General features: G+C 37.6%; 1 protein-coding gene across 4 annotated transcripts in view; it reads left to right on the plus strand.

Annotated features, from left to right (window-relative positions):
* The window catches only part of Tlk (Tousled-like kinase), a 438,411-nt gene that overhangs the window by 160,679 nt on the left and 264,751 nt on the right, over positions 1 to 12,981 (plus strand). Inside the window, exon 1 of one of the 4 annotated variants that reach the window (XM_069820446.1) lies at positions 2,917 to 2,950. The exons of the other annotated variants lie outside the window; for them this stretch is intronic. Within the exon in view, the coding sequence (XP_069676547.1) occupies positions 2,932 to 2,950 (19 nt within the window). The 5' untranslated portion in view covers positions 2,917 to 2,931. Of the gene's footprint in view, positions 1 to 2,916; positions 2,951 to 12,981 lie in introns of those variants that run through there. 4 annotated transcript variants of the gene reach the window in all.

Below are 12,981 nucleotides of genomic sequence, written 5' to 3' on the forward strand. Positions count from 1 at the left end.
ATTGTGGTTGGATGATCGTCCATCTCTGCTTCGGCATGTTGGCGTGAAGCCAGCAGCCGACTGGTCGGTCTGGGCTCATGAATGGGCTGTAGTGCCACTGATTATTATTTTTATTGTGTATGTTACGGTTTATATCTAATAGTAACCTCGTCTGACTTCCGTTATAATCGATAACTAGAGGCGTATGTTTAGTCCCGAAACCGCGAAGTTAAGTGAATATGCACTGTAGCCAACTGAAATAGTATTGAAGGTGCAGCAACCAGTATGCAACAATGCTTGCAGGTTAAATCGCCTTAACAAACAGTTGGCCATTGCTGTTGAGTAACGGTTGGCATGCCTGATTGTGAAACGAGTGGGCCCGGGTTCAGATCCTGGTTGGGACAAGTACGTGGTTGAAGTTTTTCCGGGATTTTCCCTCAACCCATTAAGAGCAAATGTTAGATAACTTCCGGCGCTGGACCCTGGACTCATTTCACTGGCATTATCATCTTCATTTCATTAATTTACTTGATAACCATCACAGTTAATGAAACGTAAAATAAATAAATTAAAAAAAATAAAAACATACAGTTGCACCTGATTCAAAAGATTCTTGGAAAGGTATGAAACTACGCATTGTTCATGCTGAAAATTTATGTAAATATATGTATGACTGTATACAATACAGTTACAACACAGTGTAATTAAATAATTATGTACAGTATAATTTACAGTAAACACTCATTATTGATATTGAAGGTAGCAAAATGTTTCCTTGGAAAATGAGGTGCAAGTGTCAGTACCACAGTTGCGACGAACGTGTTGCTGGAAACTTTATTTACGTCCATTGATATCCAATTTCTTTTTATCTACTACTATTTCCCATATAATTACTTAGCACATTTTCATAGCAAGTTACTAAATTATTAGTACTCGTATTTCCGCTAAGTTGCTTCTCACGTACTTCGTTATTGATGTTAAGTTCACGAAAGCAGTAATTACAAGGATTTTGCAGTTTCCAGAGGGAGTATCAGCACCCACTGTCATGGGTAGGTCTTGATCAGATTTCGGATTGATTGCTTGGAACTGATGCTTTTTGAGGGTACATGAGATTTTTGTACCATTAGTCCAAAAAGACTAGGAGGTATTCAGACTCAGTTTAATGTCACTTAAACTTTAATATATATATATATATATATATATATATATATATATATATATAACTGCGATGTTTTGTGAGGAAAAATGAAAATAAACGGCCTTTCCTCGATGAACACTAATGACTACATACATCAACGTCGGTTAGTGTAACCACCGATTAAAATTGCCACCTAACCCCTGGTTAAGCATTTTTACGGTGCAACGACCTAGGTTAGGACTTAAACAGAATATTAACCACTCCAGCAGGCGTAGTAAAATAAAATGGCGGTCAGATCTACAGCTGATTATTTCGAAGACAGTTAGTAATGTACTTGGATAGAGATGATGGTGAGCGTGAAGTTTTATTAGTGGAAATAGAATTCTTGCGAGGAATTAGGTGACAGAAAACTTCAGAAAATCTATAATGTCATTTCCGTTCCAACAAATGGATCACTTGGAAGAACCCACAAGCAGTTCTGTTTCTTTCATGAATCGGCTGTTTGCATTACGATTTTATGCAGCTGATATTTTTAGTATTTTAATGGGAATAGCTCGAGTATCTCTCTTCCTACTAAGAGAGATTATGGATGGATCTTAGAATATTGCCTACTTCCCTCGTAAATTGTGGTCCTGGATTGTACACACATTCTTACTAATCTGCTTCATTCGTTTACTTTATGGATATAACATATTAAGGATTCCCCATATTTAAATCTAGTAATGAAATTCTTCACCTGACATAATTAGGAACATTAAATCCAGACGTTTAAGATGGGCAGGGCATGTATCACGTATGGGCGAATCCAGAAATGCATTTAGAGTATTAGTTGGGAGGCCGGAGGGAAAAAGACCTTTAGGGAGGCCGAGACGTAGATGGGAAGATAATATTAAAATGGATTTGAGGAAGGTGGGATATGATGATAGAGAATGGATTAATTTTGCTCAGGATAGGGACCAATGGCGGGCTTATGTGAGGGCGGCAATGAACCTCCGGGTTCCTTAAAAGCCAGTAAGTAAGTAATGAAATCTATCAATACTTCAGACTCACATTGGGATATAATCATTTTCGCTTTTAATTTTCCATTTTGTACGATTCTAACCTAACAGCACCGAAAAACAAAGAAATGCAACCCGTAAACATAACAGCGCCGAAAGGCAAACAAATGCAATGCGAAAATAAAATATACGTCCGTTTCGATGTAGAACGGAGTAAGCGCAGTCGTTTTTAGACGTTGACTGTTATCTTTGCACAGATGTGGATGCTTTCCTTTCGTCATTTTGTAGAAACAACGCACCGTCACAGACTTTACTCTGGTTAAGTGAGGTGTTAGCTAACCGTGATTAAGTAACCGGTGATTATGAATAGTGCACAGAAATTACGTTTTGACCATGGTTTCTTTTTAACCGTGCTTTTGTAACCCATGGTTACTTATTTTTTTTAACCGACGTTGATGCCCGTGGCTGTAAGTGATGACTTGTGTACTGTGACTAGTTCCCTCGCGTGACGTCATTGCCGTAGTCTTTATGGTAATATGATTCCTGTGTTTTGGGTCTAAAAATTCGCTAAATGATAACTGTTACTTTCGACCAAAGAGGTGATGACTGAGAAAAACTCCGGCCCTGATCGACGTTTGCTTGTTGTACGAGAGGGATGTATCACCGCGTGTTTGCCGCAGCACACAGGTGGTGGTAGCGGAGATCTTCCCTAAGGCCAGTATGAACTTGAGCTAAATCGAACGAACGCGCTGTGTAGGCTACTGCAATACTCTCGTTTCGCTATTATCCGGTTCTGTAGCTGGAGCCTGCACTGTTATGCAGTATTTATTATCGAGTGAGTACCCGCCGCCATGTGTCAGTGCTAGTTCAGGTAAACCCTACCACAATTTCCACGTCCCGTGATTTGTAAGTACGCCATCTGATATGTCGTTTAGTACTATATAATCAGATGGCTGCATGAATTAGTTGCTTTGTAGTTGTACAACAGCTTGTGGAAAGTTAAGGTTAATTGTGGAGGTAGAATGATACGCATCGAATTCGATTCCGGAGTCCTCCATTTAGTAGGGCAGAGTCACATGAAGTAGACTTATTCTCATTTGAGATTGAGCGTCTTAGTTAATATTTGTATGTTAACGGTAGAGCAAGTTCACTGTACCCTTCTCTGTTGCTTTAATACTAAAATAGATGTTCAAAAATATGATTTTTGTTGTAGGGAAATGTTAATTAGTTGAAGCATTTAATTCCTCATTCATTGAGATCTTTGTAGCCATAAATTTGATGGCTCTTATCTTTTGAAGATTTTCCTTGCACTGTTTTTGAATTTAGAAAACATCTTCGTTTCATTCACTTCTACCATGAGTTTGAAAGTACTTTGCTAAACGTAAGGATAAAGTGTTGTTCTGTCGTGTAAATAAAACTATGGTGTAAACGAGTTAACGTGAGATGTAACTTGTTACAGATTTCGTGTAAATGTAACGCATGAGAAGTAAGTTTACGAAAATGAGATTCATTTTGGGTAATGTAATGTAATGTAATGTAATGTAATGTATGTATGTATGTATGTATGTATGTATGTATGTATGTATGTATGTATGCATGCATGGTGTTGTATTGTATTGTATGGATGTACTGTATATATGTAGGCTATGTATGTGTGTACGTATGTGTACATGTTTGTATGTATGAATTTATGTATATTATGTATGTATGCATTATGTATGTATTAATGTATATATGTATGTATCGTACCCTACTTCATGTATGTATGTATGTATGTATGTATGTATGTATTGTTGTATTGTATTGTATTGTATTGTATGGATGTACTGTATATATGTAGGCTGTGTATTATGTATGTATTAATGTATATATGTATGTATCGTACCCTACTTCATATATGTATGTATGTATGTATGCATGCATTGTGTTGTATTGTATTGTATGGATGTACTGTATATATTATGTATGTGTGTACGTATGTGTACATGTTTGTATGTATGAATTTATGTATATTATGTATGTATGTATGTATTATTGTATATTATGTATACATGTATGTATCGTACCCTACTTTATGTATGTATGTATGTATGTATGTATGTATGTATGTACGAGGGAGAGTCAAAAAGTAACCTTAATAATTGTTTTATTAATTGAATATGTACAATAAGACTACAAACACTTCATCACTTTCAACATAGTATAACAGGAACACTTGCATTGAACGTAGTGGGGACTATGTTAAAAACTGAAGAAGTGTTTGTAGTCTTATTGTACATATTCAATTAATAAAACAATTGTTAAGGTTACTTTTTGACTCTCTCGTATGTATGTATGTATGTATGTATGTATGTATGTATGTATGTATGTATGTATGTATGTATGTATGTATGTATGTATGTATGTATGTATGTATGTATGTATGTATGTATGTATATTGTAAAATAATTCTTAAAGTGAAGCAGCTTGTTGCTTTCGTTTATATTGTGTTGAGAATAGCGTTAGTATTTGCTTTAGACTGACGTAACGCCTGTCAATTTGTTCCGTTTGATAACAGGTATAATTCATTGCTGTTTGCGCATTTTGTTTCATGCAAGTAAGAAACATTGCAATTCTGCGCCCCTACCTCTCGAGTTAAATGATTGCAGCTCTGTTATGTTCTAAATACACTTCGACGTGCTCACAGCAACTGCGTTTTCACTAGAGTATGGAGTATTGATTTTTAAAGTTGCATGTATCTCTGCAGTTCTTGTTTTAAAGAAGGGGACTGTCATTCGATAATTTTCGGCTCCAGAGCCGCGCTGCGGCGATCGATGTCACAAACCTAAGCAAGGATATCTGTTCTCAGGATACGATCCCCCGGCTGAATTCAAGTTGTAGTGCGCGCCCGGAGCATTTTCTCTCGGCGTTACATCAAAAGCTTTAATCCGATAAAAATGTGAATGTTTTTAATTGTGTTTTCGCTGAGCTAATGACTGAATTTCAGCTAAAGTAACAAGTGTTGGTATTTTTAGGAGGGGGTGAAAATGGACGCCGCTTCAATTCCATATATTCTAGTTCAGAGAGGGTTAATTCCGTGAAGGGTAGAAACGAGCGCAGTGGAATGGAGAGAGACGGAGAGTGTGAGTGAGAGATGACGTCTGGATTGTGGTCCATCATCATAATGATCATCATAATCATTGGCACTGCCACTGCCGTCACTCCCACCTCCGCATGATCGAGACTCCACTGTAGGGTCTTCTCGTTTGTTCTGCACCCCCTGCTTGGCCCGCTCTACAGAGAGTACCGCTACTATACCACCACCGACCCGTACTTTGTATTGATTTCCGAGTAGATTCCCACCCCCTTCCTCCCCCACAAGATCGGGGTCAAAGTGCATGCATCCAACTGCCCACTTCCCAGTTGCACACGCATTTCATTATGTTCCAATGTTTCTTTCCAGTGTTGATTTGGCCTTGTAATAACATCTTTGTCACTTTTCCCACTTTTATGTTTGAATTTGCATACATAATAACTACATCTGTGTTCCGTGCTTGTCTCTTATCACTATTACGAAATTTACTCAAGAGTAAAGTTGATTTGTTGATTGATCTTTAAATATTGAGTCATTCTTATTTTTACAATAAGAATTGTGATTAATATTCATGTTCTCTGTTGTTCAGGACATGTCTCACTGTCTTCTGTAAATACAGTTGTTTAGTCAACTGTCCGAAGACAGGTCCGAACCTCACCAGTGATGCCGACAAGGCATAACTTATGAGGCAACTAGGTCAGGAGATAATGGGGTAGTGTGGCCAGTTCATTTCCCCCTGCATTACATACGTATCGTCAAGTGAGATGTACTGCCTGTTAATAGATGTACATATCAGTCAGAACCTCAATCAGAGGCAAATGTTTTATTAGTGTGCCAAAATGTTTAAGAAACATAATTTGGTTAGCTGATTTAATTAGTAAATGAAGATAAAGATAAGCTTATTTATGTCCCTGCAGGGCAATGGCCTCCTGTTAAGAGTTTAGCTCTTGTATACCTAACTCGGCGAGCTACTTAATCACGGGCACTGGTCAGGCTGTTCCTTAGAATTTTCCACTCTCTTCCTCTTGCTGTACTGTACCATTGTCGACCTCCGTATTCTTTGAAGATGTCTGCCCATCTTCTCCTTAGTCTGCCTCGAAGCCGCCTGCCTACTCTGAGGTCCCACATGGTAGACTTGTAAATCCAACGGTCGTCCTCCATTCTTGCGACGTGGCCTCCCCAGCTCCATTTACTTTTAAAAGCTAGATGTGCGATATCTATAGTTGATGCCCTTTGAAGCAGTTGGTGATTCTGTCTATTAAGGATAAGCCTAGAATTTTTAGTATCATCTTCGTTTGGCATATTTGTATCGCTTTCGTCTGTTTAGATGTTAGTGACTATGCCTGACTTTCATAGAGCAATACTGGGTAAATGCAGGTTTCTAGGGTGTCTAGTTTTAGTGTTCTGCTGAGGGTTTTATCTAGCAGCACGAATTTAAGGGACCAAAATGCACGCCATGTCAGTGCGATTCTCGTTGTATTTCTCTCTCCATGCTGTCTTCGAAGGATACTTGTTACCCTAGGTATAGCCTACATACTCATTTACATATGGTACAATCGTTCCATCTACTGTGATTGGGGTTTGGAGTCTATTAGTCTATCAGTTTTGATTTGGTCATGTTCATGGATAGGTCCACCGTTCTGCTTTCTGTACTGAGTTCATGGTGAATTAGTAAATACAATAAGGAAATGTTATAATTCGAGAGACACAGAAAGTAACAATAACCAACTGGTGATGTTTGTTACATACGTCTAACAGTTTAATGGAAAACCTTCCTCACTAAAAATTAAGACTAATAAATCGTATACAGCGCTTTAAAATTGAAAACCAAGTTCTCGAGAGTGTTTTCCAAGTAATTTCTAATGAAAATTATTTTTTACCTGATATGTTTAACTATTTTACTCACGCATTTTCTTATTGAACATTCACTGACTTGTTAATTTTAAATTAAATGATGTGATATCGACTTCACCATAAGCATTATCTTTCATGCAGTCTTTATTGCATTGCCTAATTATCTTTAAGCTTTGAAGGGCCAAGAGAAAAGGTTCAGAAATAATTAATAAAATTTCTATACACCGTGTCCCATAAACACCGTCAATTTCTTCAAGTAATACTGTAGAATACTCGCATGGATCATGTGTCATGTTGGATGCATTTTGAAGAAGTATCAGGGGTGAAGAAGGTTATATTCAGTTAAGATTTATATCCTTTGTTTAAAAGTCGTTAAACCAGCTTGTTTATCCATCCCCAATGGACGACTATTTCAATGTGGACGACTTTTCTGGAACAGGCTGTATACTCATACATTGTACTCGGTTGACGAATTGCTTGTAAATTTAAGGTGCGTTATGATTTTAAGTTTGAGGAATTTGGACAAAAAGATTGATTGTTAATTTTTTCTATTTAAGAAAGTTCAGTTCTTCCTCTGTCAGAATATGTTATCACTTATCACTTTATCTGTTACTCCATTTTTTCTTAAGTTCCCAGCAGACATGGGCAGTTCTGAAGTAAGTAGATTATCATTCTCTGTTTCTTCAATTCGGTATTAGCTTTTTACTGTCCCTTGCGATGCAGTTCTTACCGAATCTGTTGACATTTTCAGAGAATGTTGTAATAAATGCAGATATTAAAATTTGGTCTGGGTTTATATGCCAAATTAATTTTAGTATAAATACGTTGAAATGAAATGGAATTTCGGGAGGGAGCACTTTGGCCGAGCACCTATTGCTCTAACCCTCAAGTTCGGCGCATTCCCAAATTCACACCGGCTGACTACACTGAAGTTCGCTGTGTACCCAAGTTACAAGCAGGCACCCCCCCCCCCTCGACCCTAGGCCAATCTCCTCTGTGTGTCGCCAGGTGACGTTCGGGGAAGCTATGGAATGACGAATGATGTAGATGCCTAATATGTGGAAACGGGAGGACCTTGAGAAAACTCCCAATTTGCGAACTTGTCCACCACAATGAAAAATCCCAGGCCTGACCGGGACTCGAACCCGGATCACCTGAGTGATAGGCTGAAGATCTGATCACTCAGCCACCACATAAAACGTATAAACACGTTAAATTTAGTATTTAGTAAATACGTTAATACCTTAAATTACAATAATTTTTAATAATGAAACTGAGAGTTGAAAATTTGTAGAAAGTAAAATTTACATAAAAGATTAAACTCAATAACAGTTTTTGTTATATCCTATTTCTGTGTAGCCACCGGTATGGCTCAGTCGGTTAAGGCGTTTGCCTGCCGGTCTCAAGGTGCTCTCGGGCGCGGGTTCGATCCCCGCTTGGGCTGATTACCTGGTTGTTTTTTCCCGAGGTTTTCCCCAACCGTAAAGTGAATGCCAGGTAATCTATGGCGAATCCTCGGCCTCATCTCGCTATCACCTATCTCATCGACGCTAAATAACCTAGTAGTTGATACAGCGTCGTTAAATAACTCACTAAAAAATCTGTGTGTGTGTGTGTGTGTGCGCGCGCGCGCGCGTCAAGTTCATTTCTGCATAATTTCACCATCAGATTAAAATTATGTAAGAGACTTTTTATGTCGAATAATAATTAAAAGTTAATAAATGCTAATAACTTCTAAACCGATAAACCCACGTAGCCCAAATTTGGTGTAAAATGTACTAATAAGAGCATAAACATTCGGTAAGAATTTCATGATGACTTTAAAATTGTGTAAGTTCGAAAATTAGTTATAACTCTGCTTAATTAATTTGCTTGCAATGTGTTGTATATTTTTGTATAACTTTTGACTTGTTCAGCATCTTAGAACTACGATGCTGATATAAGATCTATATAATGCAATAAATGAAATAAAATAAAGAAAAATAAACAAATTGAAACGATGAGTAAAATCGGTATTGAATCTACGAAAACTTGACTGTCAGTAGATGTAATACTGTGTCGGTAATTTGAGTCAACTTGGTATGTCTTCACTTGAACATATCTATTTGGTTTTGTATAATTTTTTAACTGTCTTGTATATACATGCAGTTCCAGCGGTACTTTATTAGCATTGTAGATACGATCTCCCTGTAGATTGAGAGTCTTTATTACTTTATTGAGAAATTGACTGAGAGGTCATGCAGACTTGATATTTAAATAATTCACTATTGTCTATTTGAGTCGAATGTCACACTGATACAGTAGAGAAGCCCCAGACATTGATTGTTACTTCTGCCATTTCAATGTTGTATGTCTTAATATGTACAGGTTTGTCTCAACGTCAGGGTAGTAATGTCACGGTTAATGTATCGTTTTCCGTTTTCTGAGGTCATAAAACACCTGGCACTAGACAGAAGTGTTATCCATCCAGCATTCGTAGTGCGCCTAATGATTATTTATGTGGTAAGCGTAGACAGCGCCTTCTTAAACCAGAGAAGAATTCAAAACGTCGGTAATATCTAAGCCCTAGTATTGCAAGCGGCACGTAAACGTGTAATCACTGCGTTTCTGCAGAAGTCTCATTCGACAGGTCTTGCATCTTGTTTATAAATAATTCGTGGCTCAGCGTTTTTTTAGTTTCTCTATTCATTTCACGAAATTGAAATAAGTACGTTAACATTAAATTAAATACATGGCGCTACAGCCGACCAACTGGTTGCTGGCCTCACGTCCACATTTATCAGGTGAACGATCATCCAAGCAGAACGAAGGTATCGTGTGGTTAGCATGATGATCCTCTTCCAGCTCGTTTCTGTAACCGGATTTCGCTGCCTATTGGAGCTCTCTAAATTCATCACGATGTTGGGTGGGCACTGGTCCCATCTATTAGTCTCGCTTCAGGGGAGGACACGGACTAGAACTGTCCTTGCACGCAGTCCGCTCTGGTGGATTCATTCTACTACCCGGGAAGGAATGACCTGCATGCTCTAAGCCCCAGCACTGTAGGTCCCTCTGTGCGCCACCCCGAACTCCCCTACAACCTACATGATCACTTTTACCTTTCCGCATAGGCCTCACCGCGGTCCCTCATCCCCGGTTCCACGAGTTACCAGTTAAGAGCCTACGATGCATAGCACTACCACCAGCAACGAATGACCACATATCCACGAAGTCCAAGTTCGGTGGCGGCTCGCAGCCTCCTCTACATCGGAACAAGCCCGAAACCTAGGAAGGAAACGGAGATGATGAACGAGAGAAAGTGTAATTTACGATGGCGAAATGTATCCAAGGTCCAACGCCGAAAGTACCCAGCAATTGTGCTTCAATTGGTTAAGGGAAAACCTCGGAAAAAACCTCAACCAAGTAACTTGCACCAACCAAAATTTGAACATACCACAGCTAGTATATTATTGTACCATTATGCTGTCTAAAACTTCAAGGTCTTCACGTAAATGTAGTTTTAAAAAGGAATGCGAAAGTAATTTTTTGTTAGAGAATGAGGAGATAATGTGTGATAATTTTAATGTAGTAAAATATACTTTACTAGGTGCATAATTGATTAATAATTATGTTTTTTTTTTCCCTCTGCCTATCTATTTATTTTAGGAAACCCTCTTCTGTCACTAGAAATTGAGGATTCCATAAGCGACCTCGGATTTCTTACTGCAATCAGTGAGTATCTTAGTCATCTCAATTGCATACATCAATGGAAATATAAAAATATAACTGATTTTTTTTAGCAGTAAAGGCACTCCTAAACTCATTACATTTATGGAAATCCCAGCTACTATTAAAAGAGCTTCACTATTTTGAATGTTAAAATCGCTAAGTAATATATCTTATCACACGAGTGAACAATATTGGAATCTTTTAGAAAAATTTAAATCAGAGTTTACTAGCCATCCATTTTAATACTTTCACGTTATTGTGATAGTTTTTTTAATATTTGCAAACCCCGTGACGATCGACGTTCGGAGTGCTAATTTAAATTTGCAGCAATAGCAAATAGTAGTGCTGAAAGATAGAATTTTAAAAAGCAGAGATTTATGCGGAGAACATTTTTTTTAGATCACTCGAAAAATCATATTATCATGAATATTTTCCCCAAAAAAAATAATGGCAATGTTTATTTTACCCAAGTCTGCAAAGAACACATAAAATGCGGCTTAAGCCAAAAGGAAGGTTGCGTTTATCTGACAAAAAGTTAGGAGCGTTACTAAGTATTGCTGTCACAAACACTGAGCCAGATTTCAGTCAAATTGTAAAAGGTCGGGAAGGAAATTGAATACACAATTAGTGAACACATTTCTTAGGACAAACCGCCACTGTTACAAAGTAAATACACACAGATAGGTATTCCGCTCGCTGCGTTGACAGTCTGCATGGCATGGTTTCAAGGACGTGAATCCAATGTGAGAATCACCCTGTGTATTTCATTAAGGCCTTTTCCAGGCAGCTGTCATTCATAAATACATGTTCGGTTTGATAGAAAACGTATACGTTGTAAATTTGCGACATAATTTAAGGTGCCATCGTTTTTCATTTAAAATTTTGCTCAGTTTCTAATATACACCTGCGGCCTTAATTTAAGCTGTATTTTTTGTAACCTTCTCAAGCGTTCTACTCACGGCTGTTGCGCCTCTTTTATTTCTTTTTATTCTCTTGTGTTGCATCTCTCCCGACGGTATTGACGTTTTCAACGGTGGGTTTCTAGATACAATCATAATTTTCCTCCAGATATAGGGCCCGTTCTGTACCTGTTTGTGTGAAGATGTGAAACAATATTAGACATTCACAAAGAGCATCATTCCCTGGTCATATAGTCGACATAGCGAATGGTCACTTCTCTAAAACAGTGCAGAACATAAGGAACACATACCCATTCTTTTAGGATGAAGATAAATATCTATTTCAGGACTGAGGTCGAACTAGAGTCCGCTGGTTTTGTAGCTATAGGGGAACAACTTACAAAACTCCGTTGGTCTGCGCATGCGTCAATTTTAAAGAGTGACATAGTATACTATTCACCTCCTCCTTCCTAATTGTCAATCAATAACGGGAGAAGACGCTACTCACGTAGACTATCAATGAAGTAGAATATTTTTTGCTTTTTTATACTTAATAAAAACTCAAAAAGTAGTAGTTACATTCTAATTAGGAAAAAAACATATTGAAGAATATTGTTTGCAGATTTCTAAGATGTTTGAGTCGCCGCAATCTTACAAATGTAAGACTCCTTAATTGAGGTTTATTTTATACTATTGTAGTGAGGGAAAAATATGTTTTTTGAAGTAGAAAATCAATCAACGATAACTATTTTCCTTGAAAAGATAAGTCGGTAGTTGCAGTGTATAAATCGTCTAAATACATTATAATTTATGTTGAAAAAACTCAGATTAATAGAATGAGTCAACAAGATATTATCACTTGTTAAGTTTATGTCTGACTGCTCGCAGTCCGTCACGTAGCGCGCGTACATAAACATTATTTATCTTCAAAACCCAACATTGTTTTAAAAATAAGCATTTATTGTTTTGATTGGTTTCATTTACTTAAGGGCCAGACTGAAATTTTTAATCAATTGTCTCAAGTCTTTTCAATTGGATTTTTGTAATAAAAATCCCACTTAACGTAAAGGAACGATTCTGTTGCTGCCTTTTCGCAGAATAGGGAAAAGACAAGTGGAAGAAATGTGTTGATCACGTTAAAAATAACTAAGAACAATATTTTTTGTAGTGCTAATATATTAGACAGTGAAACTGACAGAATAATTTCGTTAGAAGTTTAAGTGATAGCAGTGATGCAACAGATGACTTGTCAATCAGTGTGACAATGGTTCAGATTAATGGAGGAAGACTCCTCCTTCAGCGCGTCGGTAAGGTTTAGTAACCTCCTACAGC

This window comes from Periplaneta americana, chromosome 1, assembly GCF_040183065.1.
Source record: "Periplaneta americana isolate PAMFEO1 chromosome 1, P.americana_PAMFEO1_priV1, whole genome shotgun sequence".
Lineage (NCBI taxonomy): Eukaryota > Metazoa > Arthropoda > Insecta > Blattodea > Blattidae > Periplaneta > Periplaneta americana.